Raw genomic sequence first — 20,995 nt, forward strand, 5'->3', positions numbered from 1 at the left:
TTTTCTAAAAAGAAAATTGATTTTGTGTGTGTGTGCTGCATACGTGCTTGTGCTACAAAGTTGAGTTTCTTCTTTGACTGATCTTTGCTTTATTTATTATTGAGTCAGTTTCTTGCTTAACCCAGAGTTTGCTGATTTGGCTTATCTACCTAGTCCTGTGTTCCTGGGTATCCCATCTGCTTTCCAATGCTGGGATTTCAAGTGGTCGGCCACAGTGCCTGGCTGGCTTTTATGAGGGTTCTGAGAGTCCAGACTCCACACCTCATGCTTGCATAGCACTGTGCTTGTGTGACAAGGAAACAATTGTAAGCTTCTATTTTGTGATTCTCCTATAGAGTAATACATTTATGGACCTAGGGTGTGGTAAAATGCTTGCTTGCCTCACATACATGACAACTGTAGGTTTGAACCTTGGCACCATATAAACCAGGTATGGTTGTGCATGCGTGATGGAGGCAGCAGGATCAGAGGTTCAGGTTCATCCTCAGTTACCTGGAAGTTCAAGGCCAGTCTGGGATGCTTGAGACCCTGCTTCAACAAAACATTAATAAGCCAGACATAGTGGCCTTTGCCTTTAATACTGGAACTGGGCAGGCAGAGGCAGGCTGATCTCTTTGTGAGTTCAAAGCCAGCTAGGGCTACACTGAATACCCTATCTCCAAAACAGCCAATTAAACAAACCAAGATAATTCTTTTTAAAAAAGAAAACAAGAGAAATGATAAATTAATTTTCCTAGAGCTAAATACTAAGTGTAAGAGATAGTAAGGGAAGCCTTTTTAAAGGGAATTGGCAATATAATAAATGATAATTTCCATGAGATTCATAGTTCTTAACTGTATTAGTTAATATCCTGACAAATAGTGAATTAGGGGAGACAGGGCTTATTTTACTGACAGTTCAGAGGAAGTGCAGTCCATCAAGGTGGGGAAGGCATGATAGCAGGAGTGTGAGGCCAGCCTGGCAATCAGGAAGCAGTAGTCAAATTATATTTGTGCAGAGAGAACAAGGAGTGAGGGCACATTATAAAACCTCAGCCACCCTTAGTGACATATTTTCTTCAGCAAGCCTATTCCGTTTAGAGATCCCACAACTTTCCTGGCATCACAGCCTGGAACCAAGTGTCCAAACTTATGAGCCTGTGGGGACATTTCATGTTCAAACCCAACATAATGAAACTAGAAGTACCACATAGTGAAACTAGAAGTACCGGTTATTTTGTTGCTGACTGAAATGATCTGTCCTGTAAACAGCTTACAAGCAACAGAAGTAAGAAATTTAAGAATTTTTCTTACATATATACTCATACTTTGATGATGACATTGGGTTGTTGGTATATATTCCCTCATGCTTTCTCAAAAAAAGATACTCATTTGAGTCAGTATTGCTATGTAGCCTATGCTGACCTTGAATGCTCCATCCTCCTACCTCTTCCTTTCCAGTTCTGAAGTTTTAGACTTGTATCACCACATCTGCCTTCAAAATGGACTGTTTGAAAACAGTTTCTTAAATCAGAAGCACGGTTGAGGGGCTGGAAAGACAGACAGTTCAGTAGTGAAGTGCTTGAGGACCTCAAATTCAAACTCAATCCTGCCTCTGGCTCCCAGGTGTTCACAAACAAGAGTGTGTCTATGCGAGTGCCGCTGATTCCACTGCTGGTTTGTAGTGTAAATCTTTTGCTTCTAGCATTCTTAACATGAGATAGTGTATCAGAATCACCCAGGGAGGTAGCCCTCAATTGCAGCTTTCATAGTGAAACATCTGTGGGAGTTCTGTTGTCTTGTTTGCCTTTTTGCTATTCCAAGAATCCAACCCTGGGCTTTAACATAGTAGGCAAGCATCTACCTCAAGAAAAATGAAAGAATAGTTAGTTTCTGTTCCTTTTGCCAGTTTATTTGTGCCTAAGAGAATTTCTTCTGTAGAGCAAATAGATGTATATTTATTTACTTTGGGCTAATGATTAAGACTATTGCCAGTTGTATCACTTTATCCCAGTCTAGTTTCCAAATAAGACCTTGGTGTTTTGTTTTATTTTGTTTTTTGTTTGTTTGTTTGTTTGTTTTTTAAAGAAATTAAACTGGATGTGGTGGCACATGCTTGTTACCCCAGCAGGAGTCTGAGGAGTGTTGACTATATACCAAGACTATGTATGTCTAAGTGGGTATGAAATCCCACCACTGGGAGGAGTTGGGGAAAGGGAGTAAATATGATCAAAATACATTGTACAGTAGTCTCAAAAAATTAATATGGTTAGTTTTGAAAAGGAAAAAGATATTAAAATAGATAGGAAGGCCAAAGTGAGATGGTACTGTGAGTAAAAGTTGCTTGCTACACATGGAGGAAGAAAAGAACTGCCTATGTGAAATAAGTAAATAGAAAATATAAGAAAATATTAAAATAGATGTGTGGTTTTCTTTTATATTGGGGCTGGAGAGATGGTGCAATGGCTAAGACCACTTGCTATTCTCACAGAGGACCTGGGTTTAGTTTGCAGCACCCGCACCTACATGGTGGCTCACCACTTTCTATAATTCCAGTTCCAGGAGATCCAATGCCCTCTTCTAGCCTAAGACACCAGAGCCCCACACAGCACACATATATACATTTGTACAAAACACTCATATCCACTTAAAAAAAAAAAAAGAATGGAGGACCATTGAGTCTGAAAGCAGCTTTTGCCTTCAATGAATCATACCAAAGATAGGTTGGTTAAATATTGGGGATCTCCCCAGGCTCTTCTTAACTTTTATACCTGTGAAGACACAAAGACATTATCTCAGTTTGTGTTTATGTGGGAACTTTGGTGCTGAGGCAAAGGCACATATTTTGCAATATTTATTGTCTTGCTGATGGCAGCAGATCTGTTAAAGCAGTGGAAATGTTGGTTTTTGTTAACTGGGTTTTTGTTTGTTGGTTTGGTTTTACTCACTAGAGAGGAAACTAGCCCAAGATTTATTACCTTAACTTTTTTGTTTTGTTTCATTTTTGTTGTTGTTTTTTTGAGGCAGGGATTCTCAGTGTAGCTTTGTAGACCAGGTTGGCCTGAACTCACAGACATCCTCCTGCCTCTGCCTCCTGAGTACTGGGATTAAAGATGTGGGCAACCACTGCCTGGCACCTTAACTTTTCTAAGTGTTTTGGGGGAGATTGATATGAAAACAAAAATAATATATTCCCTGTTCCTACAAATTTACGTTGTCTTTAGGGGAAAAAAATCTAACCATTTTCTCTCAGGACTGTCCTGCTGCTGTCTTCTCACCTTATCCCAGTCTTCTCTGTCTCCAACAGCTGTGTATATTTTTATCTTGTCTGTCCCCTCCCTTCCCCTGCACTGCCCTCCCATCCTTCCCTTTTCTTTCTTCTTCCCATTCCTCTTTCCCTTTGAGACAGTCTCACTGTAATAGCCTCAAGTGGCCTGGAACTCTCTGTATAGACCAGGCTGGCCTCAAATGTACGGCAAGTAGTCTTGGCTTTGTCTTCCAGTCTCCTAAGTGCTGGAATTAGAGGCCATTAGGCCCTATTGACATTTAAAAATTTTAATTTCGTGTGTGTGTGTGTGTGTGTGTGTGTGTGTGTGTGTGTGTGTCTGTGTGTGTGTTCCACTCATGGAAGTTGGGAACAACTTGAAGCAATCAGGTCTCTACTTTCACCGTTATGAGTCCTGGGGATCAAACTGCCTTTGCCCACCTAGTCATCTCTCTGGTTTATTAATTGTGTAGCCCAGGCCAGCCTTAAAATTGTGATCCTACTGCCTCCACCTTGTGTGCCATCATAACTGGCTTTATGAGTTTTCAGATATTGTTGATAAATTACCACACAATGTAGTTTATTGACTAACATCTATGGATCTTTTTGCAGTTAAATCGGAGATCTGAAATTGTTGCTACTAGTTCTGGTGATTTCATCTTGAAGACTTATGTAAGACGGAGCAAGACTGACAGTTTTAAAACTTTGAAAGGCAACCCAATTGGACTTAACATGTTAAGCAACAATAAGAAACTGAGGTAGGTGTGTAGATGCTTCATTAGAGAGGGTAAACAAAGAGGTTGACACGTTGTGGCCAGGGGCCTTCCATAAAACCTATTGCTTTTGAATTTGTCAGTAAGGCCAGGAAGTTGCATAGATTCTTTGAATCTTTTTTTTTTTTTTTTTGGTTTTTCGAGACAGGGTTTCTCTGTGGCTTTGGAGGCTGTCCTGGAACAAGCTCTTGTAGACCAGGCTGGTCTCGAACTCACAGCGACCCGCCTGCCTCTGCCTCCTGAGTGCTGGGATTAAAGGCGTGTGCCACCAACGCCCGGCTGATTCTTTGAATCTTTAAAAAAGACTTTTCTTAAAAATATTCATACACTCATTCATTTATTGTGCGTGTGTATGTGTGTACACATGTATGTACATGTGCCATGGTGTTCCTGTGGAGGTCAGAGAACAATTTGAGGGAGTTGAGTTGTTTTCTCCTACCCTGTGGGTCCTGGGATTAAACTCTGGTTTGTTGTCTTGGTGGCACTTGCCTTTACCTGCTGAGTCACCTTACCAGATCTGGTCTTTTAAAATTATTTTTTTTTTACATATTTATTTTGTAAGTATATGATGCATGCATGCATATATATGTGTGTTCTATGTGTGGAAGCCAGACAGAATTTGTTGTTGGGTTTTTTCTATTTTGAGACCTGGTCACTGTGTATCCCCCAGCCACCTTGGAACTCACTATGTTGATCAGACTGACCTCAAATCCAAATCTACTGCCTCTGTCCCTTACTGCTGCTGGCTAAAGGTATGCACTGGCACACCTGGCCTTAGTATTTTGTTGTTGTTGTTGTTTTGCTTTGTTTTGGATGTTTTTTGTCTCTCACTGAACCTTTAGCTTGCTGTCAGGTAGACGGTTTTCTCAGAGAGCTCTGAGGTCTGCATGTCCTCACTTTGTCGGTGTTGGGACCCACAGGAGGCTTGCACAAGGATGCTAGGGATCTGAACTCAAGTTCTAATGCTCACACAATAAATAATCATTTTACTCCCTGAACCATCTCTTAAGTGCCCTTTGGAGCTTGAATTAGGACTCAATTGTAATGACTTCTGAATAAAGCATGTGTTGCAAGAAACATTTTAGTATATGACATGTTATGCATTTTCTTCTATGTAGATATGGAGAAAGCAGTCACAGCATTAGAAGTCTAAGGCAGTATAATATTGGTACTCACACTCACTTACATACCTCCTAGTTCAGATCATTGCAACAGGGTCTTGTTTTCTCTTCAAAGATTTTATTCCACTTCTTCAGATAAAACATTGCTTTCCTAGTGGCTGTGGTAGTAAACTATTTTTACCCTAGGACCGAACTGTTAACATCCCATAAATGGAGTTGAAAAATCACTTGTTATCAATAGAAAAACCCTTCTATCACTGTATAGATAGATGAATAAGATCTATAAACACCAGGTAACTTTCAAGTTTTCGGCTTCAGACTTGTACTCTAGTATCCTAGTTATTCTTTTCCCTTGAGGAGGTTGGTAATACTTGAAAATATATTAGGAAGTCTCCTAGTAGACAATTTTAGATGGTTAATTTGGTTTATCTTTATTATTATTATTATTTTAGTGCACAGTTTTTGCTTGTGTGTGCTCAGATTTTAAAGGGCTATTTTGTCAGCGTTTTTTATCTGTTCAAACTATTCTTTGTTTTTGAATGTGCAGTGAAAATACCCAAGCTACAGCATTGTGTTCTGGAACCGTAGTTCATGGTAGACGCTTCCATCATGCTCACGCACAGATACCAGGTGTCAAAACTGCGGCTCAGAGGTAAGGACCTCATTCTCTCGGGCTGTAGCATTCCCTCTTCTTAATTATCTTATTTATCTTTTAAATTATCTTAATTATCTATTTAATCTTTTAAATATTGTTTTTCACACCTTTCATGCGGCAGCTTTGCTGTTTTTGAAGAGTTATATTTCTGAAATAATTCATGACTTGTTATACCTTATTTTATATTTGCTTTTTACAAAGTCACATTTTTGTGGAGAATTTAAAATCAGAACCATTTGCTGTGTTACTTTCTAGCTCTAAGAAGATTAGTGAAGCTGATAAATATTATTGGTCTTACTGTACTAGCTTGAACTGGTAGTTGACCTAAGGAGCAAAATTAATTTTTATTCATTTTTTTGTTTTGTAAGATTTCAGAGTGTCAAGCAAATCCCATTAGTTTTAAGTGTTTGGTCATATTATAAATGTAGAAGTTTTCACTAATGTTGAAAGTACTGTTTCATCCTTGAAGCAATGGAAGTAATGGTTGGGGGAAGATTTTGAGCTTTTTCAGAATCATTTTTAGAATGTTAATGTTTTCTTTCAATTGATTCAAGTTTCTTAGGCCCTAGGATGGTAACTACAAATACTTTATTATAACTGGTTACATTTATTGTTTTGTGTATAATTTACATAGTGTTCTTAATTTTTAAGCTTGTTATTCATTTAAAAAAATGTTTCAAACCTTAGACACTTGCTATATCTGGTGCTTATGTAGACTTACTGCAATAATTTGACAAATATCTTTAGATTTTTCTCATTTTAAGGTGACTAAATGAAAACTTGTTTTTCTTAAATATGTTCCTATAGTTTTCACATAAAATTCCTAAGAAATTCAGTTTAGTAGACAGAAGTTACTGCTCACTGCAGACCAAAAATTGCTTTGTTGTAATGCAGGGTACACAAACAAATCAGGGTCTCTGGCCAACATGAGGCACTAACATAAGGATAAAGGATATAAAATAGATGTATAGTTCCACAAAAAATTAAAGTGAGAAAATTGGGTTGTGTTTTGTTTTCTACTAGGCATCTTTTATGTGTTGCTGCTCATCTCTGAAAATGGTTTAGTTTGTAAGAGCTATTGTTTGTTGGTAAAAATATTGTTTTCTAAAGAACAGCAGCCGGAATTAATTCATATCCCAAGACCATCCTGAGTCAAAATATCTGTCCAGAATGCTTAGAGACAGTGAAGGAAACTGGTGAGCAGCACAGTGCTCACGTTTTTCTCAGTTCTGTGTAAGAGGAAACATTCTTGGTCTATGACCTGTCTTTTAAAGGATTTTGAACTTGAAAGTTCTCAGTTTTATCCTTCAGAAACAAAGGGATTTGGTATGTTACAAAGCAGGTATAGATGAAGAACAGTGTATTGGATGATTAATATGTCCCACCCTCTAAGATCAAATTTAATGAATAATGGTTAAGGACAGGAAGGCAAATAAATGAATCCAGATGTAGTGGCATATGCCTGTAATCCCAACATTTAGGATCAAGCTGAAGCAGCAAGAATGCCATGGATTTGAGGACATCTTGGGCTAGAGAATTTAGTGAGGGCTACTGCAGAGGGAGGCCGTGTGTGTGTGTGTGTGTGTGTGTGTGTGTGTGTGTGTGTGTGTGTGTGTGTGTGTGTGTGTGTGTGTGTGTGTGTCCCAGCACTGCTCCACCACTAGTGACAAGGGCTTAGGTTTAGTAAATTCCGTAGTTGGGATGTACAAATGCCTATGAGAACAGCATGGCGCAGACTGTCCTGCAGGAGAATGTAGTAACAGCAAGCAGCCTCCGAAAGTGCTCCAGAGTCCCTGAGCACAGCTGAGAGGCCTTAAGGGAAAGAACTCTTTTTTTTTTTTTTTAAAGACTTTATTTATCTATTATGTATACAACATTCTGCTTCCATGTATATCTGCACACGAGAAGAGGGCACCAGATCTCATAACAGATGGTTGTGAGCCACCATGTGGTTGCTGGGAATTGAACTCAGGACTTCTGGAAGAGCAGTCAGTCAGTGCTCTTGACCTCAGCCATCCCTCCAGCCCCTGAAAGAACTCTTTTTATGGTTTCTCTTAAATCTTAACTTGAAAATTAAGAACTATTACCAGTTTGGTAAAGTAGTAGGGCTTGTTTTTGAAATCAGTCAGACATTGTATTCTAGTAATTTGCAGTTTTTAAGGAAGATTGATCTTTTTTGTCGGGGAAAGTTGTTAAATATTACGTCAGATTTTTATCATTTGGGAAAGATGGTTAACTCTCTAATCTGTTTTTTTTTACTACTGTTCCAAAAGTTGTTTTATATGTAAAAGATAGGCACTGATAGTGCTAAAGGAAATTATTGGAGAAGTTAATGAACTGCAGGCTTTTAAAAATCTGTTTACATTGCATCTCCCCTCTTCCTCCTCCTCCTCCTCCTCCTCCTCCCTCCCCTCTCCTCCTCCTCCTCTTCTTCTTACTCCCTCCCCCCCCCCCATGGGGTTTCTCTGTAGCTTTGAAGACTGTCCTAGAACTCTCTTTGTAGACCAGGCTGGCCTTGAACTCACAGAGATCTACCTTTCGCTGCCTTCCAAATACTGGGATTAAAGGTGTGAGCCACCATGGCCCAACTTCCACCCCCCACCCCCACACTTATCTTAGGAGCCTGAAGTGGTAGGATCATTAGTTTGAGCTTAGCCTCCTTTGAGACCTTTTCTCAGACACAAAAAAACAATAAACCACACTCAGAAACTGGGTCCTAGAACAAGCTAGGTTTAATTATTAGTGGATGGCTCCACCTTAGGAGACGTTTTGAGATCCTAAATCAAGACATAAATACCAGAATTAAATCAGTGTCTGTTTTCCTCTTTTTATTTTTATGCTTTTGTTTGAAGATTTACTTTTTTGTTTTTAATTATGTGTCTGTGTGTAGCTATGTATACAGGAGTCTAAAAGTGCTCAGAGGCCAGAAGAGGGTGTTGGATCGTCTGCAGCTGGAGCTGTAGGCAGTTTATGTCCGTGATACGGAAGCCAAAAGTCAAACTTGGTTGTCCGTATGATCAGTCTCTGCTCTTAACCACTGAGCCTTCTTTCTAACCCATCGTTTTCTTTTTAAGACCACTAACACAGCATTAGTCAAAAGACACTTTTCCTTGCAATTTTATATGAAATGGTCCAAAAAAGAGTTTAAGTTGACACTTTCAAAGGCCTGCTTTATTAATAATTTCCACATGTTTAATCTACTTTTATGCATGTACATCTTTCTTGTGTGAGACTTAATAATACATACATTGAAATTTCTTGTGGAATGCTCTGACTTGTAAATTACACGTGTGCCTCTGTGTGTGTGTGTCTGTGTGTGTGTGTCTGTGTGTTGTTCAGGATGGAAGCCAGGGCTTCCACTCCCACCTAGTGACATCCTGTCTCTAATATGTATTTTTCTTAAGGATAAGGTGGTATTAATTTCTTTCTCTTCCTGCCTCTCAGTTTATTGGGGAGAGCCAAACCTATTTCTTTAAGTTTTTGTTTTTTTTACAGGTGAGTTTCAGATATACAATGTAGATTTCTTGTTTGCCTCTTGGCATCAGCAGTATGAAATTAGAAGTATCTCACTTTTAGGTGTTTTAACATTTCCTGGGACTGTAGCTTCCTACTAGAGAGAAAAAAGCTAGGCTGTGTTTGAACTTGGGTGTTTATATTCCCTTGACTCCAACAGAAATGCCATGTTACCATTTTTCTGTCATCTGACAGATACATTTTCTGTAAGTTTTTAGTAGCACAGGTAAACTTCCAGATATATTAGTGTAGATGTGTTGCCTCTTCACTGTTGAAAACAGTTTTAATGTGTCTTTTGCTCATAAGAAAGTTACTGTACTTTTTTCTTAATTTGTCACATTGTACTGTTGGCTTCCTTACATGTTCCCACTGAAAGGAATGTAATACTGTAGTGTTGAAACTTTGTTACTTAAGTTGTACTTACAATTTTGAACATCTAATCCTTTATATGACGGAGAGCAATAGTTTCAGAATGTGAGTTTTGTTTTATTCTAACTTGAAGACTATAGTTTTACTCCAGTGACTGATGTTTTCTGTAATTTTCATGAATTGTGGCAAAATGTAGACCTTTCATACATGGTTTGTGATAAGAGGTTTGTGTCCTAAATAACATACAGTATTTATTCTAAGACTGTTGTGATGGTAGAAACTTTGTGTCTGATACAATAAAGCTGAAATTATTGGAATTTTTTATAATTTCCAGGAAATATCATTTTCTTGAAAATGGCATCGTGACTGTCATAAAATAATATGTCAACAAATGCTTTATAGACAAAGCCCTTCTGAGAATTTTCAGTTTTATGCATCCATATCTTCCTATTAAATATTTGACTACTTAGATTATTTTATGTTGTCCAAAACTGAAAAAAATTAAGCAATAGTTCATATGTAGTATATACAAAATATCATTAAAGCAAATTGCTTGTATTAATAATTTTGCCTTGTTGACTGCAATAATTACAACTGCAATTACATATCAACAATGAAGTCTTCCCTCTTACATTTTTTTTCTTTTTCATGTTTTAAGCAATCAGGACCGAAACGAAAGGTAAGCTTAATGTTTGAAATTAGAACATGGGTGTAGCAGTAAATTATCATCTTATATGCTTTGAACAATACCCTAAATTGGATCTCATCACTAAAGCTTAAACTAAAGTTTAATGAAAGGAAATATATTAATAGTACATTGTGATATTTGGTGTGTGGGTAATGTTGATTAATTTTGAGCATTTAGAATTTATTCTTTCACAATTTCATACATATGCAGTATGCAGTATCTTTCCCTCCCTCTGAACCCCTTCCTCTCTCCATCAAGTACCTATCTACTTCTTTCTTTTTGTATGTGTTCCTCCCTTTCTCTTCCCCCACCCCCTTAATTAGAATTGTTTGCAGGAACACTTGGGTGAAGGTTTTTTGTTGTTGTTTTTTTTTTTTACTTTGGGAAAACTTGCCACTGGCTATACCACTAAGAAATATCCTGGCGGTTCCATTAACCATTACTGCCTGTGCTCCTCAAGAACAGATAGGACCCATGAGCTTCTTCCCATCCATGATGAAATATTGATAGGCCCAGTCTTATGCAGGTCTTGTGTAGATAAATTCCACTGCTATGAGTTCATGAGTACAACTGCCCTCTTATAGCTAGAAAATAACATTCTTCTACCACCTTTTCCACAATGTTCCCTGAGCCTTTGTGTGTGTGAGTGTGGTGGGGGGATTGTGTATAGATGTCATGTTAGAGCTGAACACTCAATAGTCACTAGTTCTTAACACTTTGATCATTTGTGAGTCTCCGCATTAACTGTCAAGTGTTTCAAACAGAAACTTCTCTGAACAATGCTGAAGTTAGCACTGTCCTGTGGGTATAAACATAAATATTTAGAAGGCAGTTTGATAGTATATTATTTGGCGAACCAGCATCAGTAGGTCACTACTATGACCTATGACATCCCCAGCCAAGAGCTTTTGACTAGGTCTGTAGTATTAGGCATGAATTCCCTCCTGTACAGAGGACCTCAGATCTAACCAGCAAGGAGCTGGCTATCCCAGTAAGCACATCCTGCCTGACAGATTGGTATTGTCGCTCACAGGTTCATAAGATAATAGAGTCGTTGATAATTTTTCTTCTTAGTATTCTAGGAAGATAATAATACCTGTACTGTGAAAGCTAGCTAGCAGGGCTTCTAGCCCTTCTTTTTCTTTGGTCCATTGTCTTCATATATCCCATACTGGTTTGGAACTCTGTAGCTGAAATGATCTTGAACTTTTTTTTTTAATGATTTATTATGTGTCTGTATCTTCCTGTGGGTATGGGCACATGAGTAGAGGTGACTTTGGAGGTCAGAAGCATTGCCTTTTTCAACTCTTCCAGGAGCTGGAGTATAGGCAACTCAGGGTGTTTGTGTGTGAGATGGGAACAGAATTATGTTCTCTGCAAGAGAAGTTAAGATTGCTTGTAACTGCTGACCCATCTCCATCTCCAACCCTAACCTTGAAATTCTGATCCTCTTGCCTCTACCTCCTGAGTGATAGAATTACATACAAAGAAACAATATACATCAAAACGAGGTCTTCATGCAGGCTAAACAAACACATTCCATCCACTGAGTTAAATCCCCACCTTTATTTTTTCATGATACCATTGCTACCATTGCATGAAAGGCAAGTCCTTTCCCCCATCCTCATATTTTATATCATCACAAATTTTAAAATCTTGGCAGAATAGAAATTGTTCACATGTTCCTGCTGTTACTTTAGTCATTGTTGCTGACACAGTTTGCTGGGATTCGATTCTAAAATTGTCATTTATATTATTGTGGGGCTATGGACCAGTTAATCCAAACTCACAGAGATCCACCTGCCTCTGCCTCCCCAGTGCTGGGATTAAAGGTGTAAGCCACCACCGCTCTGCCTGCCTCAGTTTTTTTCATGTATAAAAATGTTGATCATGAGAATAAGGAATTATTAGGAAACATTTTCAACATTAGTATCTGGCATACATTGTTCAGTGTTTTGCTGATTGCTCTTACAAATACATAGTCTCTTTTTTTTTAGATTTTATTTATTTATTATATATACAACATTCTGCTTCCATGTATATCTGTATACCAGAAGAGGGCACCAGATCTCGTAATGGATGGTTGTGAGCCACCATGTGGTTGCTGGGAATTGAACTCAGGACCTCTGGAAGAGCAGCCAGTGCTCTTAACCTCTGAGCCATCTCTCCAGCCCGTCTCCTCTTTTAATAGTATTTTCTTTGTCATTTTTGTTTAACTGCTTTGACCTTTATGTGGAAAGAATATTCATTTGTGATTTATTTAATCAAGTGAATTACACTGCTCTGTCTTAAGTAGAAACTACTAAACACTAGTGTGAACATGTACAAATAAATAGAATAGCTTCTTTGGTTTCCTGCTTATATAAGACAATTTTGGACCCTTTGACCTAGGGTTGGAAAGTGTCTCTTAGACCTCCCGAGTCAGTGCTTCTTTTTTTCTTTGTGTAGTGATTTTCTGTCAATACTAGCTACAGAAAATTGTTGTTCTTTCTCAAAGTTGTGTATTTAGATAAGTTCTATTTACTATAGGTTCTGTGTCAAGGGACGTGTGGTAGCTTATGATTGTACTCCCAGCACCAAGGCAGGAGGATTACACGTTTGAAGGCAGCCTATGCTACATAATGAGACCTCTTCCTGAAATAACAATTATTGTATATTAAATTTGACAGACTAGTTTGGTATTTTAAGACAAGTGCATTTCTGGCCATAATGTCTATGGCAAGATAAGACCAAGACATTGCTTGTTCTATAGTTGATTTGTATGAAACAATTTTTGTACTGATTTTAGCATTGTTAAGATCAAACTTAACATTTTTTTTGTTCAATGTTTGTTTTACTCATTATTTACTTTTCACATAATGAAAACTATACAAAAATAGAAACTGAGTTGTGTTCAGATGGGCAATTTATTCAAGCTGATTTGTGACAAGTTTTTTAATGTGAATTTCATAAACTGATTAAAAGGCAATTTTAAGAGAAAAAGGTCTAGATTTGCATTTGAGGGATAAACATGTAGTGTCCAGAGTGATTACTTTAGAAGCTGGCTAAAGGTAATACCTGGAATTCCAGCTGCTTGAGGCTAAGACAGAAGGTCTCTCACATCTGGCAGTTTGAGACCATAAATTAGGTGCTTTTTCTAAATTAAAAAAAAAAAATTCAATTAAACACATGACTGCCTTAAAATTGATAATTTGAATTTACTTACTGAGTATGTATTTCAAAAGTCCACTATTGTGGCTTTGGTAGATTAACAATTTAAATGAGATAACACCGAGGCTCTCTGTAGTTTGATTTTCCTAATGCAGCTTTATTTTATAACATCACTTTTTTACCATGACAAGTTATGGTTTCTCTGAATAAATGTATTGTAAGTAGTCCTTTGGCTTTGTCATTTTGAAAACTACATTTCCTATTTGAATGAAATTATACAAATTTCCTTTTGTAGGAAAGAATATCCACCTCATGTCCAAAAAGCTGAAAACAACCCTGTAATGTTAAGTCATGTCCAAGGTGTAGGTAAGTTACAGTTTTGTTTGTTACCCTGTGAAGGGTTTTGAATTCCTGAGTGAGGAATATAAATAGAGATACTAGCTTTAGAATAGTCTCCAATATAATAAAAATAATATTGAAAACCTTACTTTATGACAGATTTGACGTTTTTTTTATTTTAAACTGTGGTCTTACTGTCACAATGATTGCACAGTCAGGTGAGTACAGTTTGAGATCTTTGGATTATGTTATGTTTATGTTAAAAATCCAGGTATTAATTACACATTATAGCTTTAAAATAGTTTTATATTGGATTATATCAGTTTTGTATTAATGCAAAAAAAAGCCCAATGTATTTCACTATCAAATTGATTTTCCTTATGTAAAATAGTGATTTTATTTTATTTATTTTTAATGGGTATCTGGGAATGCATGCCATTGGGCAGTGTGGAGGTCAGAAGACAGATTTGGGGAATCTTCTTCTCTCCCTTCACCTTGTGGAGGCAATCTGATTTGTTGTTTTTGCCATACTGTGTATTCCAGGATAGCTGACCCCTGAGCTCTCTGGGCCTTCCCACTGTATTCCATCATAGGAGTGCTGGGATTACAGATGTAGACCCTAGGATATAACTAGTGGTTGAGCTTGCACTGCAAGTGCTTTTACTCTCTAAGCCATCCTGCCAGCCCAGCATTGTTCTTTCTGTTGTTTAGAGATCAAGGTTTCTCTGTTGCAGGCTGTCCTTTAACTTAAATCCTCCTCCTTAACCTCTGAGGTAGATGGAAGTTACTGATGTGTGCTGCTAAGCTAAGCCCAATTTAGAATAGAGACTTATTTTGTTTTTAGATTTATTTTTATAAATTTTAACTTTGTGTGTGTGGGGACACATATGCATGTTTATGGGTGTCCACAGAGGTCAGAGGCTTCAGATCCTCTTGGAACTGGAGTTACAGAGGTTGTGAGCTGCCTAACATGGGCGATGGGAACTTAGCTCTGGTCCTCTTCAAAAGCCATCTCCACAGCCCCTCTCAGGGATTTCTTTACACGTGTCCTCTTTGTTTACAATCAAAGCTTGGCTTGTTTTTAAACATGATTTTCCTAGCTCCAAACTTTTGTACATGCACTGAGTATACCTCTTGTAAAAGTTTTTGTGCTCAGTTTCATCATTTCTCATTATTTTGCATTCTTTTCAAATTTGAATTATTATACTTTGCAGTACATAGTTATGTTAATAAATTGAGTTTAGCAATAATGGCCATCTTCTTCAGGGTCCATTCTGTTACATTTTCATTCTTTATTGAACACTGACTCCATTCTACTTACTAAGCCAAATACATTAAATTTGTTACACACTTATATCCTATTTCTTGTGGAAAATCCCTTTAAATCCAGATTTTTATACCTGCATTTTGTACAGAAGAGCAAATGGTGCCATAGAGGCATTGAATTATTTGCCCAAGCTTGCAGAGCTATCGGTGGCTGCTGGCTTGAAACCCAGGTCTGTTTAATGCCAGATCTTTTACTCAGTGCAAAGTTACCTTAATCATCAGAGAAGAATAATATAAATATTATTTCCATTTGACAAGTGGTTACAGGGAGACAAAGTGATTAGATCCACTAGTAATATTTTAGATGCCATTCAGCCAGTTTGTTAGAGTACTTAAAGTTTATCCAATAGCACTCATTTATATTTGACAATATTCATTCAGCTGGGCATTGTAGCACATACCTTATATCCCAGCACTCTGGAGGTGGAGGCAGGTGGACCTCTGGGAGTTGAAGGCTAGCCTGGTCCACATAGAAAGTTCAGGCCATCCAAGGCTACATAGTAAGACCCTATCATAAACAAACAAACAAAACCACCCAATAATATTCATTAGGGAATTAGAAATAGTCTTTGGATTTCTTTGTTTTTTACTTTAAAATAACTGTAGGTATAATTATCTACTATTATTACAGAAAAATGGCAACACTAGTTTAAAATTGTTCCTATTTGTTCATCTTTGTGATACCTTTTAAATCAATACTTTTGTAAGTGAAAATTAGTATAAGGTGTTTGCTTATTTGTTTGTTGGATTTTTGTTTGCTTTTTGACACAGAACCTCATTACATAATTAAGGCCTGCACATAGTACTCTGTGTAGTCCAAATTTGCTCAGACTAGTGGTCTCCTGCCTTAGCCTTCTGAATGATGGGATTAAAGGCATATGATTATAGGTCTGTCTTATTACAAGACTATTTGCTAAGCTGTTGACCTTGTTCAGAAGTAACCTGTTTTCCATTGATGCCTTTCCCACATTGCAATTAGTTGTTTTCTTAGTTTCCTGCATAATTTTGATGACTACAGGGCAGTTGCTTTTGTAATGCCTCTTGGTTTGTGTTTGATGATGATTCATTTGATGAGGCTGCATCTCTCCTGTTTTTTGACAACACAGAAATGATGTGCCTTTTTTAGTGCATTATATCAGGGATGTTAGTTATGATCACTTTGTTATATAGTGGTTTCTCCAGGGTTTCATCACTATAAAATTATTGCTTTCCCTTTGGTCCTTAGTAAAGTTCTCTGGTAATGCAGATACTGCAGATTCTGTTTCTCCTCAACTTTCACCATCTGATTTTATCATCCATTGGTGATTGTTGTGGGGGATGGTGTTGAACTTTTCAGACAGCCTCATATGGCTCAGCCTCAATCCTGGCTTTAAATTCCAAGTCCTTCTCTGCCTACACCTCTGGAGTGCTGGTATTATAGAATTGTACTACCACCCATAGTTTCATTAGTAGAATCAAATGAAGCAGTTATTCATCCATACAACAGTTATTACTTGATTTTTGTCTAATGATAATTTTCTGTTTGCTTTTATTTTGCATTTATTCTTCTGCAGGAAAGATACTCTTTGGTATTTTTAAGTTCTTATGGGCAGTACTTATAAATTTCTGGACAATATTTGCATATTTAGATTATAAGCTTTGTCAAGGGAGAGGTTTTTTTTTGGGGGGTGGTGGTTCCGAGACAGGGTTTCTGTGGCTTTGGAGGCTATTCTGGAACTAGCTCTTGTAGACCAGGCTGGTCTCAAACTCACAGAGATCTGCCTGCCTCTTCTGCCTGAGTGCTGGGATTAAAGGCGTACACCACCAACGCCCAGCTTAGATTTAGGTTCTTGATATCAAGATGATTTTTTTTTTTACATTTATTTATTTTAGTTCATTAGGTGCATACTCCTGTGTGCTTGTGTGTGCATTCCTGCTCCTAGTGCCACATTCCATGGGTGGATTTCTCCTTTTACCTTCTGGGCTCTGTTTTGAATTTAGCAGCACACACCTTTACCTCTAAACCATCTTGCTTGCCTTTAGTCTTCTTTATTATTCTATTTGCTCTCTCTTTTAGTTCAGGATGTATTTAATAGTGCGTTTTAGTAAGTTATAGCCATAGCCTTCTAGCATTGATAAGCAGTTTTTTAATAAAAAGTTAAAGCTCATGAACTATTAACTGTAATTTTTTTAAGGCTATGTCAAAGCACATTGGATTTGTTGTTGTTTGTTTTGTTTGATAGTATTTTAATTTTCCCAAGCATGTAGAATAGCATTTTAAAAATGATATATTTAAAACCGCCCGCAGCCGGGCGTTGGTGGCGCATGCCTTTAATCCCAGCACTGGGGAGGCAGAGGCAGGCGGATCTCTGAGTTCCAGCCAGCCTGGTCTACAGAGTGAGTGTCAGGATAGGCTCCAAAGCCACAGTGAAACCCTGTCTCGAAAAAACAAACAAACAAACAAACCCACACCCGCTTTTTCTTCTGCTTTTCATTTTGTTTCTTAAGCTTCCTTTTATTTTGCAACTGTTTTTAGTTAGTATTCTTCTAAAAGTTTAGAACTACTTGACATTATATGCTTTCTTTTAATTTGTACATTTTAGTTACATTTTTCCTGCTATTATACCTTATGATGACAACAGTCAGCTGATAAATCACTCCTTATTTCACATGTACAGAAGGAAAGTATCCTTTCATACTCAATCAGCCCATTTTATTATCTTAAAAGTTTATCTCACTTTTCTATCCCTGTGCCTTCATAGCTTTGGAGTATATGCCTGCAGATCCAGCAACCATTATCTATTGTATTTGAAAAAAGGAAATTTGCATCTGTCAAAACTGTATCAGTATTGAACATATACCCTTTTTGTTTTGTTTTTATTCAATAAACAGCACAGTAAAATAACACTTACATAGATAGCATTTATAGTATAGCAGGTAATATAAATAATCTAGAAGTGATTTAAGGTATAGGCAAATATGTATAAGTTATATGTAAATACTACACCATTTCTTAACAAGTAACAGGCATTTGTAAATTATAGTATTAAGGAATCCCATTTAAGCCCCTCTCAGATACAAAGAGAAGACCATATATTCATTTTTATTTATTTATTTATTTATTTTTGTTTTTTTTCATATATTCATTTTAAATAGAATGCATACTGTTACTACTTGAATTTAAGAAGCATTTGGCCGAAAACTGATACATGTTTGAGCAGAATAATCTACACAGATCTTATGTTCAGTTTATAAGATCTAATGAAACATTTGTTTATTTTATTGTGGACTTTCCTTTGTGTTCATAATTGAGTTAATTTAGTTTTTTTAAAAAAAAAAGTCTCAGTTGGGCCTGGTGTCACAAGCCTTTAACCTCAGCACTCGGGAGTTTCAAGCAGGTACATCTCTGAAGTCAAAAGAGATTGAAGATTGAGGATTTCATTGAGTCACACTCTGTGTTGCTCAGTCTAGTCCATTTACTCCTGGGTCCAGTTTCTCTGCCTTAGTCTTTCAAGTACTCAGAACCCATATCCTGTTGAGGCCCATGTTTTCAGACTATTTTCTGTAAAGTAATTTTACAAGTACTTTGTTATATTCTGGACACCTGTGTTTATGTACTTTCTGATTTTAAAAAATGTTGTCTGTGTTCCTTTTTACTCAGAGTGGAATAGTATAGCTCTTAGTAAGCATTTGTTTAGAAATAGCAAAATAAACTATTCCTTATAAAAACCACTAACTTCTGGATGCTCTAGACTAGCATGTTTCTCTGTGTAACCTCAGGGTAAAACTGATAGATTTTTTAAGTCTGTTATGTCCTTTGGCTGTAGGCTAAAGTCTTGAGGTTCTAAGTTTACGTGGCTCATTATCTCTATTGTAAAGGGTAAGACATTTTCAAAGGTGACTTAGAAACATCTCTTCCCCTGAATTCCCCTGCTTCTGCCTCCCAAGTATTGGAATTAAAGGCATGTACCACCGCATCTTACTAATTTCATACTTAAACAGATCATGTAGTTTTGTCTTCATGCAATTCATTAATCTGGTAAATACTTGTCCAGTTTTGACTTTTGTAGTTTCTGGCTCTATCTATCTATCTATCTATCTATCTATCTATCTATCTATCTATCTATCTATCTATCTATCTATCTATCTTATCCATCCAGCCAGCCAGCCAGGTGGTGGTGGTGCATGCATTTAATCCCAGCACTTTGGAGGCAGAGGCAGGTAGATCTCTGTGAGTTTGAGGCTAGCCTAGTCTACAGTGCAAGGTCCAGGACAGACTCTGAAGCTACACAGAGAAACCCAGTCTTGAAAAACCATATGTATGTGTGTGTATATATATGTGTGTGTGTGTGTGTATTGACTAAAACCTTATTTCTCATAGGCATATTGCCAACAATAGACTAGTATAAACAAGTATTTTGTTATTAAATGAGTGTTCATATAAGTACAAATTGAGTGCAGTGGCAACTGTGGATTGATTAATTGACAAGTGTGAGACAAAGCAGCTTCTTAGCAAAGAACAGTGTGGATTCATCAGATAAATTGAGCAGACTTTGCTTGTATGTAGAGGAACATATGGAAGAGAATAAAAGAAAATACTCTGGAGAGATGAACCTGTGGGATGAAATAAAGAAACAAGGCTGTCTTGTTCATGACGTTTTGAAGTCAGAGGAGAAAAGGAAGCTGGATGTGGTGGTCTATGGCTGTGCTAGCATTTGGGAGCCAGAGGCAGGAGGGATCTCACAGTGTAAGGCCAGCCTGAACTGCATAGTGAGTTCATGCCAGCCAGCTTCACATAGCTGGACCCCATCTGAAAAAGGGGAATTAAAAGAAGAAATATTAGAACTATTTAGCAAAGTTGGGAGTATGCCACTAGAGCGATTGCATTGAAACAATTCTTTCATATTTTTAGGGGAAAAAATACGTATCTAAACAACTACTACCACACACCCATACACAGAAATCCACTCATAGCATAAGGCTTAGTTTAATTTTACTTTATTTAAGTATTTGTACCAAATGTTTGAATTCCAATGTTTTCTTACTTAAGAACAAAGCTAAGTTGGAGGGAAAGGGGCACTGGTTTAGACCGGTGTTTCTGTTGCCTTATTTCAACTGAATAAAACTTTGCCATACTAATGAAAGTAGTCTGCAGTGTGGCAATCCTGCTGAGAAGGGATTACCAGGTAAAAGTAGCTTGGACATTACTGCCTTAGTCTTAAAAGTCTTATTTTTTGTTTTTTTACATGTATGTTTGCGTTTGCGTGTGCGTGTGCGTGTGCGTGTGCGTGTGCGTGTGCGTGTGCGTGTGCGTGCTGACATGGGAGTACACAAGTTGTTAGTGAACAACTTTCAGGAGTTCTCTTCATCCATCATGTGAGTCTTGAGAATCAAATTGATGTTGTTGGTATTGGTGGCAAGCACCTCTGCCCACTAGCCATCTGGTTATTCTTTATCATACATGTCTATACACTATCCCATTTTAACTAGATATTAATATTTAAAATATGGACTTCATCTCTTCTATAACAAAGATCATGGGGAACTTATAAAATTTAAATTCGTGTTTTTCACTCCTTGCTTCCTTTAGACCATATAATGAAGGGAACAGAAGAGTCGGAATCCTATGTAGAGCCTGAAATTAAGAGGAAATTACAGCAGAAACGGCATTGTAGTACTTATCAGCTATCTCCACTGTCCCCTGCCTCAAAGAAGTGTTTGACCCATTTAGAGGTAGGTAGAGAAGTTTCTCTTCTCACTAATCACATAGTACTTTTATTACTATTTTAAAATCTAATTTTATGACTGTATGTTTGTGAGAGTGTGGTTACATGCATG

The 20,995-nt window shown here is 37.4% G+C and overlaps 1 protein-coding gene across 6 annotated transcripts in view; it reads left to right on the forward strand.

Annotated features, from left to right (window-relative positions):
- The window catches only part of Senp6 (SUMO specific peptidase 6), an 85,933-nt gene that overhangs the window by 19,341 nt on the left and 45,597 nt on the right, over nucleotides 1-20,995 (forward strand). For 4 of the 6 annotated variants that reach the window (XM_027411066.2, XM_027411060.2, XM_035443822.1 and 1 more), the window contains 5 exons: nucleotides 3,857-4,002; nucleotides 5,686-5,790; nucleotides 10,334-10,354; nucleotides 13,809-13,879; nucleotides 20,748-20,890. In XM_027411066.2, coding sequence (XP_027266867.1) covers nucleotides 3,857-4,002; nucleotides 5,686-5,790; nucleotides 10,334-10,354; nucleotides 13,809-13,879; nucleotides 20,748-20,890 — 486 coding nt within the window. Of the gene's footprint in view, nucleotides 1-3,856; nucleotides 4,003-5,685; nucleotides 5,791-10,333; nucleotides 10,355-13,808; nucleotides 13,880-20,747; nucleotides 20,891-20,995 lie in introns of those variants that run through there. The other 2 variants (XM_027411061.2, XM_027411064.2) reach the window with 2 other exon arrangements.

This window comes from Cricetulus griseus, chromosome 4, assembly GCF_003668045.3.
Source record: "Cricetulus griseus strain 17A/GY chromosome 4, alternate assembly CriGri-PICRH-1.0, whole genome shotgun sequence".
Classification (NCBI taxonomy): domain Eukaryota; kingdom Metazoa; phylum Chordata; class Mammalia; order Rodentia; family Cricetidae; genus Cricetulus; species Cricetulus griseus.